Source organism: Geotrypetes seraphini, chromosome 1, assembly GCF_902459505.1.
Source record: "Geotrypetes seraphini chromosome 1, aGeoSer1.1, whole genome shotgun sequence".
In the NCBI taxonomy this organism is placed as follows: domain Eukaryota; kingdom Metazoa; phylum Chordata; class Amphibia; order Gymnophiona; family Dermophiidae; genus Geotrypetes; species Geotrypetes seraphini.
The window spans coordinates 374,909,390-374,928,591 of NC_047084.1; the positions used below are offsets into that span (position 1 = coordinate 374,909,390).

The 19,202-nt window shown below is 44.9% G+C and overlaps 1 protein-coding gene across 1 annotated transcript in view; it reads left to right on the forward strand.

The window, feature by feature from the left end:
• LOC117346133 (low-density lipoprotein receptor-related protein 2-like) overlaps nucleotides 1-19,202 on the forward strand; it is a 266,925-nt gene that overhangs the window by 177,968 nt on the left and 69,755 nt on the right. Inside the window, exon 21 of the mRNA XM_033915540.1 lies at nucleotides 72-253. Coding sequence (XP_033771431.1) covers nucleotides 72-253 — 182 coding nt within the window. The remainder of the gene's footprint in view (nucleotides 1-71; nucleotides 254-19,202) is intronic.

Genomic DNA, 19,202 nt, shown 5'->3' on the forward strand with positions numbered 1-19,202 from the left:
CTGACTTCTATTGGAGGGAGGGGAATAATTCTACTAAATCTCCAATTCTTACCACTTGTCTATTGTAACAGGTTATCCTATAAAATGTGAAAACGATCAGTTTCTGTGTAGAAGTTTGGACTGCATTCCCATCAAAATGGTCTGTAATGGAGTAAAAGACTGTCTGGATGGATCAGATGAAGGTGGAAAATGCGGCATAGTTTGTACCAGAGGAAAGTGCTCTCATATCTGTTACTCGTCACCAGTTGGAACTGTAAGTAATATTTCTATAGAACTCTTTAACAAAATGTGTAAAAGACTTAATTGTTGGTGACTTGGGCAGAGAATATACTAACTCACCCACAGTTGACTTTCAGTGCTTGGTTAAGGTATTCAGATTTCAGGTTTATTTAAAATTTGATATACAGCCTTATCAAAATTTAATGCAGTTTTACATAGTACAGTGGTGCCTCGCATAACGGACGCCTCGCACAGCGAACGCTGCGCACAACGAACTTTATGTCTTGATTCGTACAACGAACTTCGTTTCACACAACGAAGTCGCCCGAGCTGCATCCTTAACTGCCCTCTCTCCGCCTGGCTCCCTCTTGCCCCCCCCCGACTCCCCGACACGATCGGGGCAAGAGGGAGCCCAAGCCCTCTTGCCCCCCCGACTCCCCGACACGATCGGGGCAAGAGGGAGCCCAAGCCCTCTTGCCCCCCCGACTCCCCGACACGATCGGGGCAAGAGGGAGCCCAAGCCCTCTTGCCCGCCCGACTCCCCGACACGATCGGGGCAAGAGGGAGCTCAAGCCCTCTTGCCCCCCCGACTCCCCGACACGATCGGGGCAAGAGGGAGCCCAAGCCCTCTTGCCCCCCCGACTCCCCGACACGATCGGGCCAGGAGGGAGCCCAAGTCCTCCTGGCCACGGCGACCCCCTAACCCCACCCTGCACTACATTACGGGCAGGAGGGATCCCAGGCCCTCCTGCCCTCGACGCAAACCCCCCCTCCCCCCAACGACCGCCCCCCCCAAGAACCTCCGACCGCCCCCCAGCCGACCCGCGACCCCCCTGGCCGACCCCCACGACACCCCCAACCCCCTTCCCCGTACCTTTCTGTAGTTGGCCGGACAGACGGGAGCCAAACCCGCCTGTCCGGCAGGCAGCCAACGACGGAATGAGGCCGGATTGGCCCATCCGTCCCAAAGCTCCGCCTACTGGTGGGGCCTAAGGCGCCTGGGCCAATCAGAATAGGCCCGGGAGCCTTAGGTCCCTCCTGGGGGCGGGGCCTGAGGCACATGGGCCCAACCCGACCATGTGCCTCAGGCCCTGCCCCCAGGAGGGACCTAAGGCTCCCGGGCCTATTCTGATTGGCCCAGGCGCCTTAGGCCCCACCAGTAGGCGGAGCTTTGGGACGGATGGGCCAATCCGGCCTCATTCCGTTGTTGGCTGCCTGCCGGACAGGCGGGTTTGGCTCCCGTCTGTCCGGCCAACTACAGAAAGGTACGGGGAAGGGGGTTGGGGGTGTCGTGGGGGTCGGCCAGGGGGGTCGCGGGTCGGCTGGGGGGGCGGTCGGAGGTTCTTGGGGGGGGGGCGGTCGTTGGGGGGAGGGGGGGTTTGCGTCGAGGGCAGGAGGGCCTGGGATCCCTCCTGCCCGTAATGTAGTGCAGGGTGGGGTTAGGGGGTCGCCGTGGCCAGGAGGACTTGGGCTCCCTCCTGGCCCGATATTGTCGGGGAGTTGGGGAATCGGCGGGGCAAGAGGGCTTGGGCTCCCTCTTGCCCCGATCGTGTCGGGGAGTCGGGGGGGCAAGAGGGCTTGGGCTCCCTCTTGCCCCGATCGTGTCGGGGAGTCGGGGGGGCAAGAGGGCTTGGGCTCCCTCTTGCCCCGATCGTGTCGGGGAGTCGGGGGGCAAGAGGGCTTGGGCTCCCTCTTGCCCCGATCGTGTCGGGGAGGCGGGGGGGGGCAAGAGGGCTGGGGCTCCCTCTTGCCCCGATCGTGTCGGGGAGTCGGGGGGGGGGGCAAGAGGGCTTGGGCTCCCTCTTGCCCCGATCGTGTCGGGGAGTCGGGGGGGCAAGAGGGCTTGGGCTCCCTCTTGCCCCGATCGTGTCGGGGAGTCGGGGGGCAAGAGGGCTTGAGCTCCCTCTTGCCCCGATCGTGTCGGGGGTGCCAGGGACCACACGGAGTCACCCACCGTACCACCCGATTCGGGTAAGCGCAGGTATCGGTGGGTGGCTTATTTGCGGGGGGGGTGCCTTATTTTACATTTTTTTCTAAAAAGGGGGGGCTGTCTTATTTGATGGCCCTGCCTTATCATCGGGGAAACACGGTAGAAAAAAAAAAAATGAACAGTTAAGTCCCAGTTTTTGCCGCTGAGACTCTGCCCTCTCTCACTGTAAAATTAGACTCTACTTAGTCTGTCTTTAAATTTAAAAAATGTGTGTTGTTTTAAAAAACAATTATGTTTTTAGATGTATCTAAATAAAAATAATAACCAAAAATTTATCTTTTTTTATGTCATCTTAGCATATTTTATGCTGCAGAACGAATTATTTTTTTTTACATGTATTCTTATGGGAAAACGCGTTTCACATAACGAACGTTTCGCATAACAAACTTGCTCCTGGAACCAATTAAGTTCGTTGTGTGAGGCACCACTGTATATATAAAAAACAAGCAATTATAAAAACATATATTAAACAAATTTCAATAAAATAACACTAACAGACTGATACGTTGGCAATGACATACTGGTACAAAAGGTAACTGGGCAGAAATACAAAATTTAAATAGGAAAAGCTGGGAAGAGGGTAAAACAAGAGGAAATGAAAAACAGGCAAATCTAAAGTACAAGGCTAAAGGAAAAACAAACTTCCATCGCTGTCCTTAAAAGGACTATCATATCATATGCATCTTTAAAAAGAAAGGTCTTTAAGCTACTTCTAAATTTATCGAGGGATGTAATTTCTCTTATATAATTTGGTATGGAGTTCCACATAGTAGGGGCTGTAACTGGAAAAATACTAGTACGCATAGTGTTGATATCTAAGTGAAGGGATAGCTAATAGGTTTTGATTTGAAGAATGTAAAGTACAATGAGTAGTGTGAGGGATTAATAGCCTGTTGATGAATTCTGGTTGACTGGTTATTTTTGTCTTAAAGGTTAGTAACATTCAATGGGGAGCCAGTGTTCCTTGATCAGAAGGAGTGTGACATGAACGTATTTATGTACTTTTGAAATAATTTTTATGGCAGTATTTTGGTTAATTTGAAGGCGTCTTTATTTCTTTGTAATTTCTTTGTACAATGAATTTCTATAATCCAAATATGAAATGACTAAAGAGTGAATGAGAATATTTAATGACGATGGATCTAGCAATGTGGCAAGAGATCTTATCATACAGAGACAGTGAAAACATTTTCTAACTACTGAGCTTGTTCATGAAATGTGAATTTTCTTTCTAAGATTACACCAAGAAGCTTAATGGAAGTGATAGTCTGAATAGAAACAAATTTTAGACTTATGGGGCAGGGTAGAGTAAGGCCTTTCTTAACCAGAAAGATCATAACTTTAGTTTTACTAATGTTAAGAGCTAGCATATTTGAGCTTAGCCAGTCACTGATTTATTCCAATTTCTGATTAACGGATAAGATATCGATAGGATCTTCAAGATTGACAGGGTGAACAAGTTGGATATCTTCTGCATAAGCAAAAATTGAGAACCCAATGAATTGTCCTAATGTAACAAGTGGCATGAGGAAAATATTGAACAGCATAGGGGAAAGAATGGAACCTTGAGGGATTCCGAAATCATTAAAGTATTAGAAGAGGTGACATTAAATAGAACTTTTGAAGAACAATCTTTAAGGTATGATGTAAACCAATCTAAAACTTGGATCAGTGATCCCTATATCCTGAAGCCTGTGAATTAACAATTGATGGTCTATAGTACTGAAGGCTGACGATAAATTCAGTGAAATAAGTAGAACAGATGATCCAAGTGGGTAAATGTTGGTGGTCAACCCAATCAGACAGTTCTATTGAGTGATGTTTATGGAAACCTGTCTGATTAGGATGAAGGACATTTGTTTTCATCCAACTTTCTGACTTTATTGAACAAACTATCTTTCTGTAAGATTGGCCAAAAAAGGGATATTAGAAATAAGGCAATAATTGGAAATTGCCGCTGCACTGACTTTGGCTTTAATTATAGGAAAATCAGTAGTTTCTTGCCATTGTTTAGATACGGTACTAGTAATGAGACTAGTTTGAATAAAGTTGAGTATATGCAGGCCAAAAATAGGAAGGTACCGTTTCAAAATATGAGGGGGGATGACTTCAGCACAAGAACTTTTAGTATTCAGAGTATTAATGGTTTGTTGGATCTCCATTAGTGAGGGAATTCTAAAACTTTTGAGACCAATGTGTTGGATAATGTGAAGTTTTGGGAAGATGAGGTTACAGTGTTTAAATGAACTGGAGAGTGAAGAGATGATCTAATATTTGAAATTTTCCCTAAGAAATAATCTGTTAAAGATTGGGCTGATGGCAGTTGAGAAACAGGTTTATCGTGGGGGGGTTTTTTGGTGGGGTTTTTTTTTTAAAGGTCAAGGCACAGACGATCTTGAAGAAAAGTGTTGCTGTATTTTTTGCCATAGATTATTTTTTTAGAATAATTGGATTTTGCCTGAAGTATTTTTGTTTTGTAGAAAATGGCATGTTCCTTAACGACTGAGAAGTTGAGGATTTATCACGTCTCCATAGCTTTTCTAATGAATGAAGCTGTTTCTTGATTAATTTAAGTTCAGAGGAAAACCATGGATTGTTTTGCCTCCATTGGGATATGTGGTGAGACTGCACTGGAGCAAGGTCATCTAATTTCAGTATTGATGTATTCCAAGCAGATATTATTTCTTCCATACTAGTTTTCAGGGAAGAGTCAAAACTAAAAGATGCTGAGATAGAAGAGGGATCTAGGTTAGAATAGTCACGAAAACTAATTAGCTTTGATTCTTGTTGAATGTTTTTTGGTGACCAAGAGTAAGTAAACCTAATTAGAGAGTGATCTGACCAAGGCATGGGATGAATCCCTGTCACTAAGAAGTGCTGATATAAAGACAATGGGACCAAGATCATAGCCAGTATATGGTCGGCTCTGTGAGTTATGTTAGAAATAAGTGGCGAAGGATTGAGGCCTTTAAAAAGGGTCATAAATTCTTGAGTTGATTGCATTTTGTGTCTTCAAAGTGTAAATTAAAGTCGCCTAATATAAGGGGATTATCTGTAGAGGTACAGAAGTCAAAGATCAACGATTGAATAGAAGAGCAAATATCCTGAGTAATGTGGGGTGGGATATAAAGTAGTAGACAGTCAAAGGTAACATCCATTTTCAATTTGAATTGGATGAATTCAATGTGGCAGTTTTTAGAGAAGAATTCTAGGTCGAAAACTAAGTCTTGGGTGGTGAACAATAGCTACACCACCACCTCTTCTCCCTGACCGATGTAAGAAATAAGAGAAGCCAGAAGGGCATGCAAATTTTAGATAGGCTTCCTCGTCGTCGGATAACAGTGTCCTTAATAACAAAGTAAATCAAGATTGTTATGAGAGATTATATTATTTAGTAGGCATTCACAGTACATTTGTGCAGCGTCGCGAGTGCTGTACTTGTCCCAGAATAATCTTACGTGTCCGATTCCAGGTTGTCTGTAGAAAGATTGTTAAACATAACAGCTCCTTGGGGAGGATGGGATATAGATCAAACTAAATAAATTTTTTTAACGTATTGATCTTTCAGCTTAGACTACTGCAGTGGGAAATTATCCCCACATGCCACAAATACCTTCTTATTGAACCCACCTGCCTTCTATCCTTTTGTCTTCAAAAGAATATATGCTAAAAGGCAGAGCTTACAGGAATGGGACAGGGACAGCGACAAAACTCGCAGGGACAGGGAAATTGCATTCCTGTGGGAACAGGGACAAATCTGTCCCTGTGTCATTCTCTATCTTGCAGTACATAGAACCCATTATCCCAGGACAAGCAGGTAGCCTATTCTCACATGTGGGACACGTCATCCACGGAGCCCGGATTCAAACAGTCTCGCAAGCAGACTTGTTTGAAGAAACAGAAGTTTTGAGTCTGCCACACCGCACATGTGCAAATGCCTTCCCGCCCAGCACAGGATGAGTCTCCTCAATTCTCAGTTTTCTGCGGAGCCGAGAAGTTTGTATTTGACGCTCTTCGTGAAACTTTGTCGTTTTGTGCCTTCTCTTCACCATAGTTTGTCTTAAGTTCTTTTGCAAATCGCTGTGTTTATTTCTTTATTTTCTGTTTAAAAAAAAAAAAAAAGACAGGGCAGGTCACTCGCCCACAGCCTGCGGGCTTAGACATTGCAGCGGCTATCTTCCTTTCTATGTCCCTGCCAGCAATGGGCTTCAAGAAGTGTAGCCAGTGCCAGCGTGCGATTCCCTCACGGACCCACACCGCTGGTGCCTTAAGTGGCTCAGTTCTGACATAATCCAAAGTCGTGCCCGCGCTGTGCTACTATTCAACCTCGAACCCTTAAACGTCGTCGAGTTCAAATGGAAAAGCTGTTAAGAATGGACTCTTCGGCTACACCCTCTACCTCAGGTCCTGACTCGGTCCTCCTGCTTAGACTCCGACCTCGAGTCTCATAAGACCTTCCTCATCTTTAGCCTCTAGTACACCTGCTTTATCTTCCCCTGAGCTTCCCTCAGGTCAGATACCTAAGCAGAAGGTTCCTGCGGTGGTCCTCAAGTTATCCAAGCATCAGTCCAAGCCAAAGCACTTCGGAGCCTATAGCCTCAGCAAGTGGTCCAGTTTAAGACTCGGATCCACAATTGCAAGCTTCTCTCCAAACCATATTAGAGTTTCAAGTTTCAAGTTTATTAGGATTTTATATACCGCCTATCAAGGTTATCTAAGCGGTTTTTACAATCAGGTACTCAATCATTTTTCCCTCTCTGTCCCGGTGGGCTCACAATCTTTCTAACGTACCTGGGGCTATGGAGGATTAAGTGACTTGCCCAGGGTCACAAGGAGCAGTGCGGGGTTTGAACCCACAACCCCAGGGTGCTGAGGCTGTAGATCCAACCACTGCGCCACACACTCCTCCACAGTTACTGACCAAATACATGCCTGCCTCGACTCTGTATCCTGCAGTCCAGCCTAGGCAATCGGCAGTCTCCCATGAGGTTGAGTCCCTGCCTGTGCCTCGAGCTGTGTCTACACACTATGCAAGGAGCCGAGTCTTTGCGAGTGTCTGGGCTGGAATCTACACACTCCATGCAAGGAGCCGAGTCTACGGGGTTTCAATCTACAGCTTCTAGCCCTATTCATTCACCAGCAGCATTGCCCATCTCCAGGCATAGGGCAACCTTTCCTCGATCTCAACAGAGACCTACTTTCAGACAGCGCATTCATCATAGATCGAGGCCATCATTGAGGCACAGGTCTTCTGCAGAAAAGCCTTCCTCATCCAGGCCTCAGTTTAGACCTTCCAGCTCTTTAAGGCCTCCAACCCCTCGACCGAGGTCTCCACTTCTAGACCCCAAGGACTCAGCTGATTCTAATGCCTCCTCCAAGTCTGTGTATTCTTTGGGTTACCAGTACTCTAGAGCAGCTTCACCTTCCTTCTCCACTCGAAGCGCGTCAAGATCATCGAGTCCTTCTCGAGGCCAGGCTCTAGCAGACCAATTATCTTTTTCTTCCTTTCTTCATCAAATGGCTTATGACCTGAAAATTAAATTGGACACTGGTTCTAAATATTCTAAGGAGTATTTAGAGGAAATGCATCTGCCTCAGCCTCCTGTGGAGTCCTTCAAGCTTCCTCCTTAATAGGCTTGTCTCAAACTTTCAAAAGAAATCTAGAGACTCCGTATACTATACCTGCTGTTCCAGGTAAATTGAAATCGAGGTATAGAACACTACATTGCAAGGGATTTGAGAATTCAGTTATCTTGCCAATCCCTTCTTGTGGAATCTTCATTAAAGAGGACCCATCCTTCCAGAGTCTATGCCACAGTACTTCCTGGAAGAGAGGGAAAGACCATGGACAAGTTTGGCCTTTGCCTATACCAGAATTCCATGATGGCCTCGAGTCCTAAATTAGAATTTCATCTGCGATTTATTTGAAGTTTTTGATTGACCATCTTCCAAGTTTTTGAAGAACTTGGATGAACATAGACATGTGGAGTTTCTGGAGCTCAGTGCTACCTTGACACAACTCCGACTACATCTTCTCCAGTCATCTTATGATGCCTTTGAACTTTCTTCCAGTATCATTGCTTTCTCAGTAGCGATGCGCTGCCTGGCCTGGCTTCACCCATTGATATGGGCCCTAATCTTCAGGATTGTCTGTAATATTCCTTGTGAAGGCAATGATCTCTTTGAGTCCATAGAGGCTGCCACCAAGAAGTTGTCTGAGCCTGAAAAATCTTTTGCTTACATTGTCAGACCAAAGCTTAAGCCAGCTCCTGCAAAGCCTTCTCGACCTCTTCCAACTTTCCAGAGGCATTATCCTCCTAGGGTGGCTCCTTATACTCGAGCACCCGCCAAGAAACAACAGCAGAAGCAACAGAAACCTCAACCTTCTGCTGCACCTAAAGCTGCTCAGCCTTTTTGACTCTCATACAGAGCATAACCTCCATCGTTCTGCCTCTATCCTCCCTTCCCCCCATAGGAGATTGTCGCCATCATTTTTACCATCGATGGGATATCATTACATCCGACCTGGGTGTTGTAGATAATCAGGGAAGGATACTCTCCATTTCTATCAGATTCCACCAGAGCTTCCTTCAAGAGAGTATCCTTCCAATCCATCCCAGACCACCATTCTTCTTCAGGAAGCTCAAGTTCTGCTTCATCTCTTTTCCAATGGAACTTCCTCGATGGCATAGCAGAGCAGGAGTTTTTACTCCTGTTACTTCCTAGTTCCAAAGAAGACATGTAATCTGTGACCCATTCTGAATCTCAGGGCTCAAATTTTTAGTCAAAGAAAAATTTTGTATGCTGTCTCCGGTGTCCCTTTAATCCCCTTCTAGATCAGAACTATTGGTTATGTTCTCTAGATCTCAAGAAGGTTACACTAGCATCCCCATTCCTCTGGCCTCCTGTCAGTACCTCAGATTTCGGGTGGGGAATCTGCATTTTCAATACAGAGTGCTACCCTTTGGCCTGCATCATCTCCCAGTGTTTACCAAGTGCCTAGTGGTGGTAGCAGCAGCTCTAAGGAACCATGGTCTTCAGGTGTTTCCCTACCTAGACGATTGGCTCATCAAAGATTCAACATCTCAGGGGGGTTATTGTAGCGACCCAACGGACTACGTGGTTTCTACAAAGCTTGGGATTCAAAATCAACTTTCCCAAGTCCCAACTTCAGCCCTCTTAAAATATACAGTTCATCGGAGCTGCAGAGCATTCCTTTCTCAACAACGTTTGGATGCTCTTCAGCTCTGTCACAAAGTGTCTTCCTGCTCTTCACTCTCAGCAAGACACATGATGGTACTACTAGGTCACATGGCCTCCACAGTACACATGACTCCTTTTGACAAACTTCACCTCTGAATTCCTCAGTAGACACTGGCATCTCAGTGGACACAGGCTTGCGATCCACTGTCTCGACAGTCACTCCTTCGTCTCTCCGCTGGTGGATGCTCTCTTCTAATCTCTCCAGAAGATTACTGTTTCAGATACCACCTCATCGAAGGTCCTCGCGACAGATTCTTCGACCTATGTTTCAAGTTTCAAGTTTATTAGGTTGCTTGTTAAATCGCTTAATCAGATTTCTAAGCGATGTACAATAAAATATACATATAAGGAAACAACAACATTACATACAATTTCAATTATAACGTAAACAAAGGGTAAGAGGGAAAGAAATACATTTTTTTATAGTAAAGAAAGAACTTACAGGGAGAACACATAAGGAGATTAAAAAATGGGTAAAAAATAATTAACTAGAGTAACACTGTGTAATAAAATTTAATTAATTTGCAAATGCGTCTTTAAACAAAAAAGTTTTTAATTCGCTTTTAAATTTCCCAAACACTTTCTCCTCCCGTAAAAACATGGGAAGCGCATTCCAGACCTGGGGAGCTGTACATGAAAAGATAAATTGTCTTCTTGTATTAATTACTTTTAACGTAGGAATTGATAAAAGGTTCCGTTCACTAGATCTTAAAGTTCTTTTAATAGAATATGGGATAAGTAGTCTGAATAAAAATGCTGGAGTCTTATTTTCTAATGTTTTAAAGATAATAGTACATAATTTGTGTGTAATTCTGTGTATGACTGGCAGCCAATGAGCCTTTTTAAGGAGTGGTGTCACATGATCGAATTTTTTAGATTTTGTTATTAATTTAATGGAAGCATTTTGAATAATTTGTAAACGCTTAATTTCTTGTAACGTAATTCCTGTAAATAATGAATTGCAGTAATCGATTTTAGACATCACCAGAGAGTGAATAAGAATATTAAGTGCTCTAGGACAGAGGAATTTAGAAATGGATCGAATTTTCCGCAATCTATAGAAGGTGGTTTTAACAATACTACTAATATGATCATGATAATTGAGTTTATTATCAAAAATTACTCCTAGAATTTTAGTATTAACTAATTGAAGAGGAATATTTTGAATCATAATAGGAGTAACTAAAGAAAAGTTTTCCTTCCAAGGAAACAGCATGATGTTTGTTTTTTTGATATTGAGAGCCAACCTGTTTTTGTCCAGCCAATGATGAATTTGCTCCAGTTTCTCATTAATTGTCAAAATTTCATTTATGTTGTTATTATTTAGGGGGTACAATAATTGAATATCATCGGCATAGGCAAAAACATGAAATCCTATAGATTGACATAATGTCAAAAGAGGTGCCAAGAATATATTAAAAAGTAAAGGTGAAAGAATTGATCCTTGAGGAACCCCATATGATGTTTGTGAAATTGAAGAAGAAGAATCATTAAAGATTACTGTAGAAGTGCGATTACTGAAGTACGATGTAAACCATGCTAGAACATCATCTGTAACCCCAATAGATTGAAGTCTAGTAAGGAGTAATTGGTGATCAATCGTATCAAACGCTGCTGAGAGATCAAGAGATGTTAAAAGCACCGATTGATGATGATCCAAGAAATATTGAATTGAAGTTGTCATACCAATTAGTGAATGTTCTGTACTATGGTGTTGTCTAAAACCGGTTTGATTAGGATGTAACACATTTGTTTGCTCAACAAACTCTGAAATTTGCTTAAAGACGATTTTTTCTGTTAACTTTGCTAAAAATGGAATGTTGGATATTGGTCTAAAATTAGACAAATCATCATGATTAGCATTTTTATCTTTAAGAATAGGTCGAATAACGGATTGGGGGGCTCATCTCGACGGTCTCTGTACTCTAGGCCACTGATCCAGCATGGATAGTCAGTGTCATATCAATCTGTTGGAACTCAGAGCGATCTTCAATGCTCTGAAAACTTTTTAACACCTTTTTCATGACCAGATAGTCCTCATCTGAACGGACAACAGTCACCATGTACTATGTCAACAGCAGGGAGGAACGGGATCTCTCTCCCTTTGTCAAGAAGCTCTGAAGGTTTGGGACTGGACAATCCTCCACAACACCTTCCTGAAAGCTGTTTACATTCAAGGGGTGAAAAACTGGCAGACAAATTTGAGTTGTCTTCTGCAACCTCACAAATGGACACTCAATTCCTCACCTCTTCATCACATTTTTTCTCAGTGGGGAACTCCTCAGATCGATCTCTTTGCATCTCCCCACAACCACAAACTGCCTCAGTTCTGCTTCAGGATATATTATCCTCGCGTCAAGGCAGATGCTTTTCTACTAAAATGGACAAATCTCTTCCTGTATGTATTCCCTCTCATTCTCAAACTCTTGTCAATTTGAAGAAAGATTATGCCACCCTGATTCTGATAGCTCTTCGGTGGCTGAGACAACCTTGGTACTCTTTTACTTCAACTCAGCAACAGGGAGTCATACCCTCTACCAGTTTTTCCGTCTGCTTACATAGTCAAGGATCTCTACTTCATCCCAATCTGCAATCTCTCCACCTGACAGCTTGGTACCTCTCAACATAACTCCTCATCAGTTTTCTCAACCTGTATGAGACATTTTAGAGGCTTCTAGAAAACCTGGCACTAGACAATGCTACCACCAAAAATGGACTAGATTTTCTACGTGGTGCATCTCATGACATGGAGCCTCGAAATAAATACTTGGCTTCTGTCTTGGATTATCTTCTGCACTTGTCTACTTCTGGCCTCGAATCTACATCCATTTGAGTCCATCTCCGTGCAATTGCTGCTTTCCATCAGCCAATTGATGGGAAACCCCTCTCCGCTCATCCCATGATTTCCAGATTCATGAAAGGACTTTTCCAATGTCAAATCTCCTCTCAAACCGCCTCCAGTGGTTTGGGATCTCAATGTTCTTGCTAAATTGATGAAGCCTCCATTTGAATCAATGTCTACGGCTCATCTGAAGTATCTCACTTGGAAAGTGGTATTTCTCATTGCCCTCATATCTGCTCGAAGAGTTGGTGAGCTGCAAGCATTAGTTGCTGATCCACCTTTCACAGTTGTCCATCATGACAAGGTGGTCCTCCGTACTCATCCTAAATTCTTACCTAAAGTGGTTTCAGAATTTCATCTCAACCAATCTATTGTACTTCCAGTGTTTTTTCCAAGACCTCATTCTCATCCTGGAGAGTAAGCTCTTCATACACTGGACTGTAAACGTGCTTTGGCCTTCTACTTGGAACGCACCAAACCACACAGAACTGCTCCTCAACTTTTTGTCTCCTTCGAGCCAAACAAGTTGGGATTCCAATCTCTAAGCATACCATCTCCAACTGGATGGCTGCTAGTATCTTTCTGCTATGCCCAGGCTGTACTGCATCTACAGAGTCTAATCACAGCCCACAAAGTCAGAGCCATGGCAGCTTCGGTAGCTTTCCTCAGATCCACTTCTATTGAGGAAATTTGCAAAGCTGCCACTTGGTCCTTGGTTCATACTTTCACTTCTCACTATTATCTGGATGTTTTCTCCAGACGGGATGTCCATTTTGGCCAGAGAGTGTTACAAAATCTATTCTCCTAAGTTGCCAACACTCCCACCATCCCCTTCTGGTTAGCTTGGAGGTCACCCATATGCGAGAATAGCTGCCTGCTTGTCCTGGGATAAAGCAGTTACTTACCGTAACAGTTGTTATCCTGGGACAGCAGGCAGCTATTCCCGCAACTCACCCACCTCCCCTGGTTGGCTTCTCTGCTAGCTATCTGAACTGAGGAGGCTCGCCCTGTGCTGGGCGGGAAGGCACTCGCGCATGCACGGTGTAGCAGACTCAAAACTTCTACGTTTCTCCAAGCAAGACTGCTTGCGAGGCTGTCTGCATCCGTGTCCATGGATGATGTTATCCACATGTGAGAATAGCTGCCTGCTGTCCCTGGATAACAACTGTTAATGGTATGTAACTATGCTTTCTGCACTATCCTAAAACTAAGAATAGTTCTATAAAGTTAATGTGGGCATAATCGAGAACAAATGGAAGTAGTCATCCCATGTCAGGGTAGCAGCTAGGAATCTTTCATTACAAATTTCAAACATTCTAGAAAATCTTATTCACTATTTTCGTTTCCTTCTGCCAAGGTATGCAAATATAAGAAATTCTAAGAATGATTGCTGTCCTTTCAGGCAGCCTCATGAATTAGGGATCTGACTCACATATTTATACTTTCAAACTCATATCAACAATTTTGACGTGCTTTAAAGGTGCATCTTTTTATAGAATCTTTCGGCAGTTAGACACTGGATGTTCGTTCATTTGTATTGCTAATCTCTGTCAACCGCATAGAATTTAATGGTATTTGTGGTATACAAGTGAATTTTGTTACCTTTTTTATGCTTGTCAACTGAGCTTCTTTCACATATTTCTTTGTGGTATCAAATACTTATCTGCAAGTCATAAGAGCACATGTCGTATTGCTGTGTTGTAACTCCTCCCCTTTCTCCTTGGGGCCTAAGGCATCAAACTAGGGCATTCATAATCATAGAAGCCCTTTACAGGTCTGGGGCTCCAGGGACCAAGCTATCCTAAAGCAGACCATACAGTAACAGATTTATACTTTCCTCTCAAACCTGTTTGTAGCCCCACAGAACCTTGCATTAAGGGAGATACTGGAGTGCTTAGACAAGATTATTTTCTGTATGCATAATTATCCCAGGACAAGCAGGCAGCATATTCTTGACTGATGGGTGACGGCACCGACGAAGCCCCGGTACAGACAATTTTAGAGTGATTGCACTCTAAGAACTTTAGAAAGTTCTAGCTCGGGCCGCACCGCGCACGAGCGCGAGTGCCTTCCCGCCCGACAGAGGCGCGCGGGTCCCTCAGTTTCTTAGTTTCCGCGGAGCTAAGAAGACGCGTTTTTCAACGGCTGTTGAAACTTTTTTCTCTTTGCCTTCCCGCTCGCGTAAACTTTTGACTTGCACCGGAGCCGAGAGCTCAACATCAATCGGTACAGACTTCGGCACCGGTGCGACCGATAACATCTCCTGACTCGATATCGATGAGGTCGGGTAAGTCGGTGCGCAAAACCCGACACTTACAATCATCGACACCTGAGTCTCGGGACCATGCTTCCCATGTCAGGGATCCTGATCTGTGGGGAGACTCAGAGGAACCCTTTCTTTCTGAAGGCGAATGTTCCTCAGAGGAGGAGGATTCAGCTGTCCCTGACCCATCCTCCAAACAGATCACTTCCTCTTTCTCCTGCTTTTTGAAAGAGATGTGTGACTCCTTGTCCATTCCTTTGGAGGCTGAATCCAAAAAGTCCAAAGCTTTTTTGGATGCCCTTGATTTTGACCAGCCTCCAAAGGAATTTTTGAAACTCCCTCTTCATGACATCTTGAGGGAGACTTTCTATAAGAATTTAGAGACTCCTTTAACTGTCCCAGGGGCCCCACGTAAACTGTATTCTCTATATAAGGTAATTCCCATTCCTGGGTTCGACAAACCTCAACTTCCACACGAATCCTTACTTGTCGAATCCACCCTTAAAAAAATCTTCAGGAGCCAGTGTATATGCATCGGTACCTCCTGGCAGAGAGGGTAGAGCCATGGATAAATTTGGTAAGAGGCTCTACCAAAATGCTATGTTAGCAAATAGAGCTAGCAATTATGCTTTTCATTTTTTTTTTTATTTGAAGCATCTCCTTACCACCATGGCTTCTTTCGAAAAGTACCTTCCTTCACGAAAACATCACACTTTTCATACCTGCTTGTCTCTTTTTCAATTACGTAAGTTCATGGTTAGATCCATATGACACCTTTGAACTTACATCCAGAGCGACAGCAATGTCGGTGGCTATGCGTCGCCTGGCCTGGCTTCGGGTATCCGAGCTTGATGTTAATCATCAGGATCGGTTAGCCAACGCCCCGTGCCTAGGGGATGAGCTCTTTGGGGAATCCATGGACTCAACCACACAAAAGCTCTCTGCTCATGAGACACGCTGGGATACCCTGCTTAAAAATAAAAAGAAGCCTCCTCCGCCAAAACCATATAGGCAGCAGTCGGCCTATCAACGCCGCTTCACAGCTCGGCCATTACCTACCACTGCTCAGCAACCCAGGCGTCAGAGGCAGCAACAACGTCAGCCTCCCAGACAGCAGCCACAGCAGCAACCTGTGAAACCACCTCCTCAGCAGAAGTCACAGCCCTTTTGACTTCATTCTCCACAGTATAGCCAGTATTCCTATTCCTGCTCTCCTGCCTCAACCTATAGGAGGTCGACTTTCTCTGTTCCTCAGCCGGTGGGAAGTTATCACTTCGGACCAATGGGTCCTCAACATCATCCGCCACGGCTACTCTCTCAACTTTCAGACTCTTCCATCCCAAAACCTGCCAAAAGAGTCTGCTTTGAACAGTCCTCAATCTGCCCTCCTCATTCAGGAAGTTCAATCCCTCCTTCTTCTAAACGCTATAGAAGAAGTTCCTCTAGATCAAAAAGGCCAGGGATTCTACTCCCGTTATTTTCTAGTCCCCAAAAAAACAGGAGATCTCAGACCAATTTTGGATCTCCGCGATCTCAACAAACATCTGGTAAAAGAAAAATTCAAGATGCTTTCTTTAGCCATCCTTTATCCTCTTCTCAATCAAAACGACTGGCTATGCTCCCTCGATCTCAAAGAGGCATACACTCATATACCGATCCATGTAACCTCAAGACAGTATCTCCGTTTCATGATCAATCATTGTCATTACCAATACAAGGTGCTGCCCTTCGGCCTTGCCTCCTCTCCAAGGGTCTTCACCAAGTGTCTCATTGTGGTAGCGGCATTCCTACGCTCTCACCACCTCCAGGTCTTTCCTTACCTGGACGACTGGTTAATCAAGGCCACATCCGCTCAAGCAGTTCTACTGGCCACCAACCAAACCATCTTGTTTCTACGAATTCTGGGGTTCGAGATCAATCTACCCAAATCTCATCTCATCCCCACTCAGAGACTTCAATTCATTGGAGCGATCCTGGACACACTCCTCATGAGAGCTTTCCTACCATCCAATCGTCTTCAGACCCTTCAGTTTCTATGTCAGAAGGTGCTTTCACTACCTTCCATCTCAGCCAGGCAAATGATGATACTCTTGGGGCACATGGCATCTACAGTTCATGTCACGCCCCTCGCACGTCTTCACCTGCGCACTCCTCAATGGACCCTTGCTACTCAGTGGTCCCAAGCGACGGATCCTTGCTCACGACACATATCTGTGACATCATCTCTTCGTCAGTCTCTTCAATGGTGGTTGGTATCCTCAAATCTATCCAGAGGTCTTCTGTTCCATCAGCCTCCTCATCAACTAGTCATCACCACCGACGCCTCTCTTTATGCATGGGGAGCTCACTTGAACGAGTTCCAGACTCAAGGTCTTTGGACAGCCCAGGAAAAGAAGCATCAAATCAATTTCCTGGAACTCAGAGCGATGTTTTATGCCCTCAAGGCCTTCCAACATCTTCTCTTTCCTCAGGTCCTTCTATTGTGCACAGACAATCAGGTTGCGATGTACTACATCAACAAACAGGGTGGGACAGGCTCTCGCCTTTTATGCCAAGAAGCCCAAAAGATCTGGAATTGGGCCATAGATCACCATCTCTTCCTGAAAGCTATCTACATTCAGGGAGCACAGAATTCTTTAGCGGACAAACTCAGCAGAATTCTCCAGCCTCACGAGTGGACACTCGATCCTGTAACTCTGCAGTCTATCTTCACTCAATGGGGCACTCCTCAGATAGACCTCTTTGCAGCTCCTCACAATCATCAGCTGCCCCTATTCTGCTCCAGACTTTACTCTCCTCACCGTCTGGCAGCGGATGCTTTTCTCCTCGACTGGTCGAATCTGTTCCTGTACGCCTTCCCTCCTCTGCCTCTAATGTTGAGAACCTTATTCAAGCTCAAGAGGGAACGAGCCACAATGATTCTGATTGCTCCGAGGTGGCCCAGGCAACATTGGTTCTCCCTTCTACTTCAACTCAGTTCCAGGGAACCTTTTCTTCTTCCTCTGTTTCCTTCTCTGCTTACGCAACAGCAGGAAACCCTTCTACATCCCAACCTCCAGTCTCTACACCTGACAGCTTGGTATCTCTCGGGCTGACATCTCATGATACTCTTTTATCTCAGCCTGTTCGTTCCATTCTGGATGCCTCCAGGAAACCAGCCACTCGGCAATGTTACCATCAGAAGTGGACAAGATTTTCCTCCTGGTGTCTTCTTCATCATCTTGATCCCACTTCCCTGGCAGTGGAGACGTTGTTGGACTATTTGCTCTCTTTGTCTGACTCTGGCCTTAAGTCCTCTTCCATCAGAGTCCACCTCAGTGCCATTGCAGCTTTTCATGAGCCAGTCCATGGAAAACTTCTCTCAGCTCATCCCCTGGTGTCCAGGTTCATGCGAGGGCTTTTCAATGTGAAACCACCTCTTAAAGCCCCTCCTGTTATCTGGGATCTCAATGTGGTTCTTTCTGCCTTAATGAAGCCTCCATTTGAACCTTTGGCTACCTCTCCTTTCAAGTTTCTCACTTGGAAAGTGCTTTTCCTTATTGCTCTTACCTCTGCCAGGAGGGTCAGTGAGCTTCATGCACTGGTTGCAGATCCACCTTTTACGGTTTTTCACCACGACAAGGTGGTTCTGCGTACACATCCAAAGTTTCTCCCTAAGGTTGTCTCTGAATTCCATCTCAACCAATCCATTGTTCTACCTGTTTTCTTTCCAAAACCTCATTCTCATTCTGGAGAACAAGCTCTACATACTTTGGATTGTAAAAGGGCTCTGGCTTACTATCTAGAGCGTACGAAACCCCACAGATCAGTTCCCCAACTTTTTCTGTCCTTTGATCCAAATAAATTGGGACGTCCCGTTTCTAAACGTACGTTGTCTAATTGGCTGGCAGCGTGCATTTCATTCTGTTATGCTCAGACCGGACTGACACTGGAAGGTTCTGTCACGGCCCATAGAGTCAGAGCAATGGCAGCATCTGTAGCTTTCCTCCGTTCCACTCCTATTGAGGAAATCTGCAAGGCTGCTACTTGGTCCTCAGTTCACACTTTTACATCTCATTATTGTCTGGATGCTTTCTCCAGACGGGATGGACACTTCGGCCAATCTGTTTTGCAAAATTTGTTTTCCTAATGGCCAACCTTCCCTCCATCCCTCTTTTTGTTAGCTTGGAGGTCACCCATCAGTCAAGAATATGCTGCCTGCTTGTCCTGGGATAAAGCACAGTTACTTACCGTAACAGGTGTTATCCAGGGACAGCAGGCAGATATTCTTGCGTCCCACCCACCTCCCCGGGTTGGCTTCTTAGCTGGCTTATACTAACTGAGGGACCGCGCGCCTCTGTCGGGCGGGAAGGCACTCGCGCGTGCGCGGTGCAGCCGAGCTAGAACTTTCTAAAGTTCTTAGAGTGCAATCACTCTAAAATTGTCCGTACCGGGGCTCCGTCGGTGCCGTCACCCATCAGTCAAGAATATCTGCCTGCTGTCCCTGGATAACACCTGTTACGGTAAGTAACTGTGCTGTATCGCCATGTGAACTGAACAAGCAACTTCAATCTTTATTTTAAAAGGACTATTCATTACAAGTCTACTCTATTCTATTGTGCATTTCCTGAAGTGGGGGGGAAGGT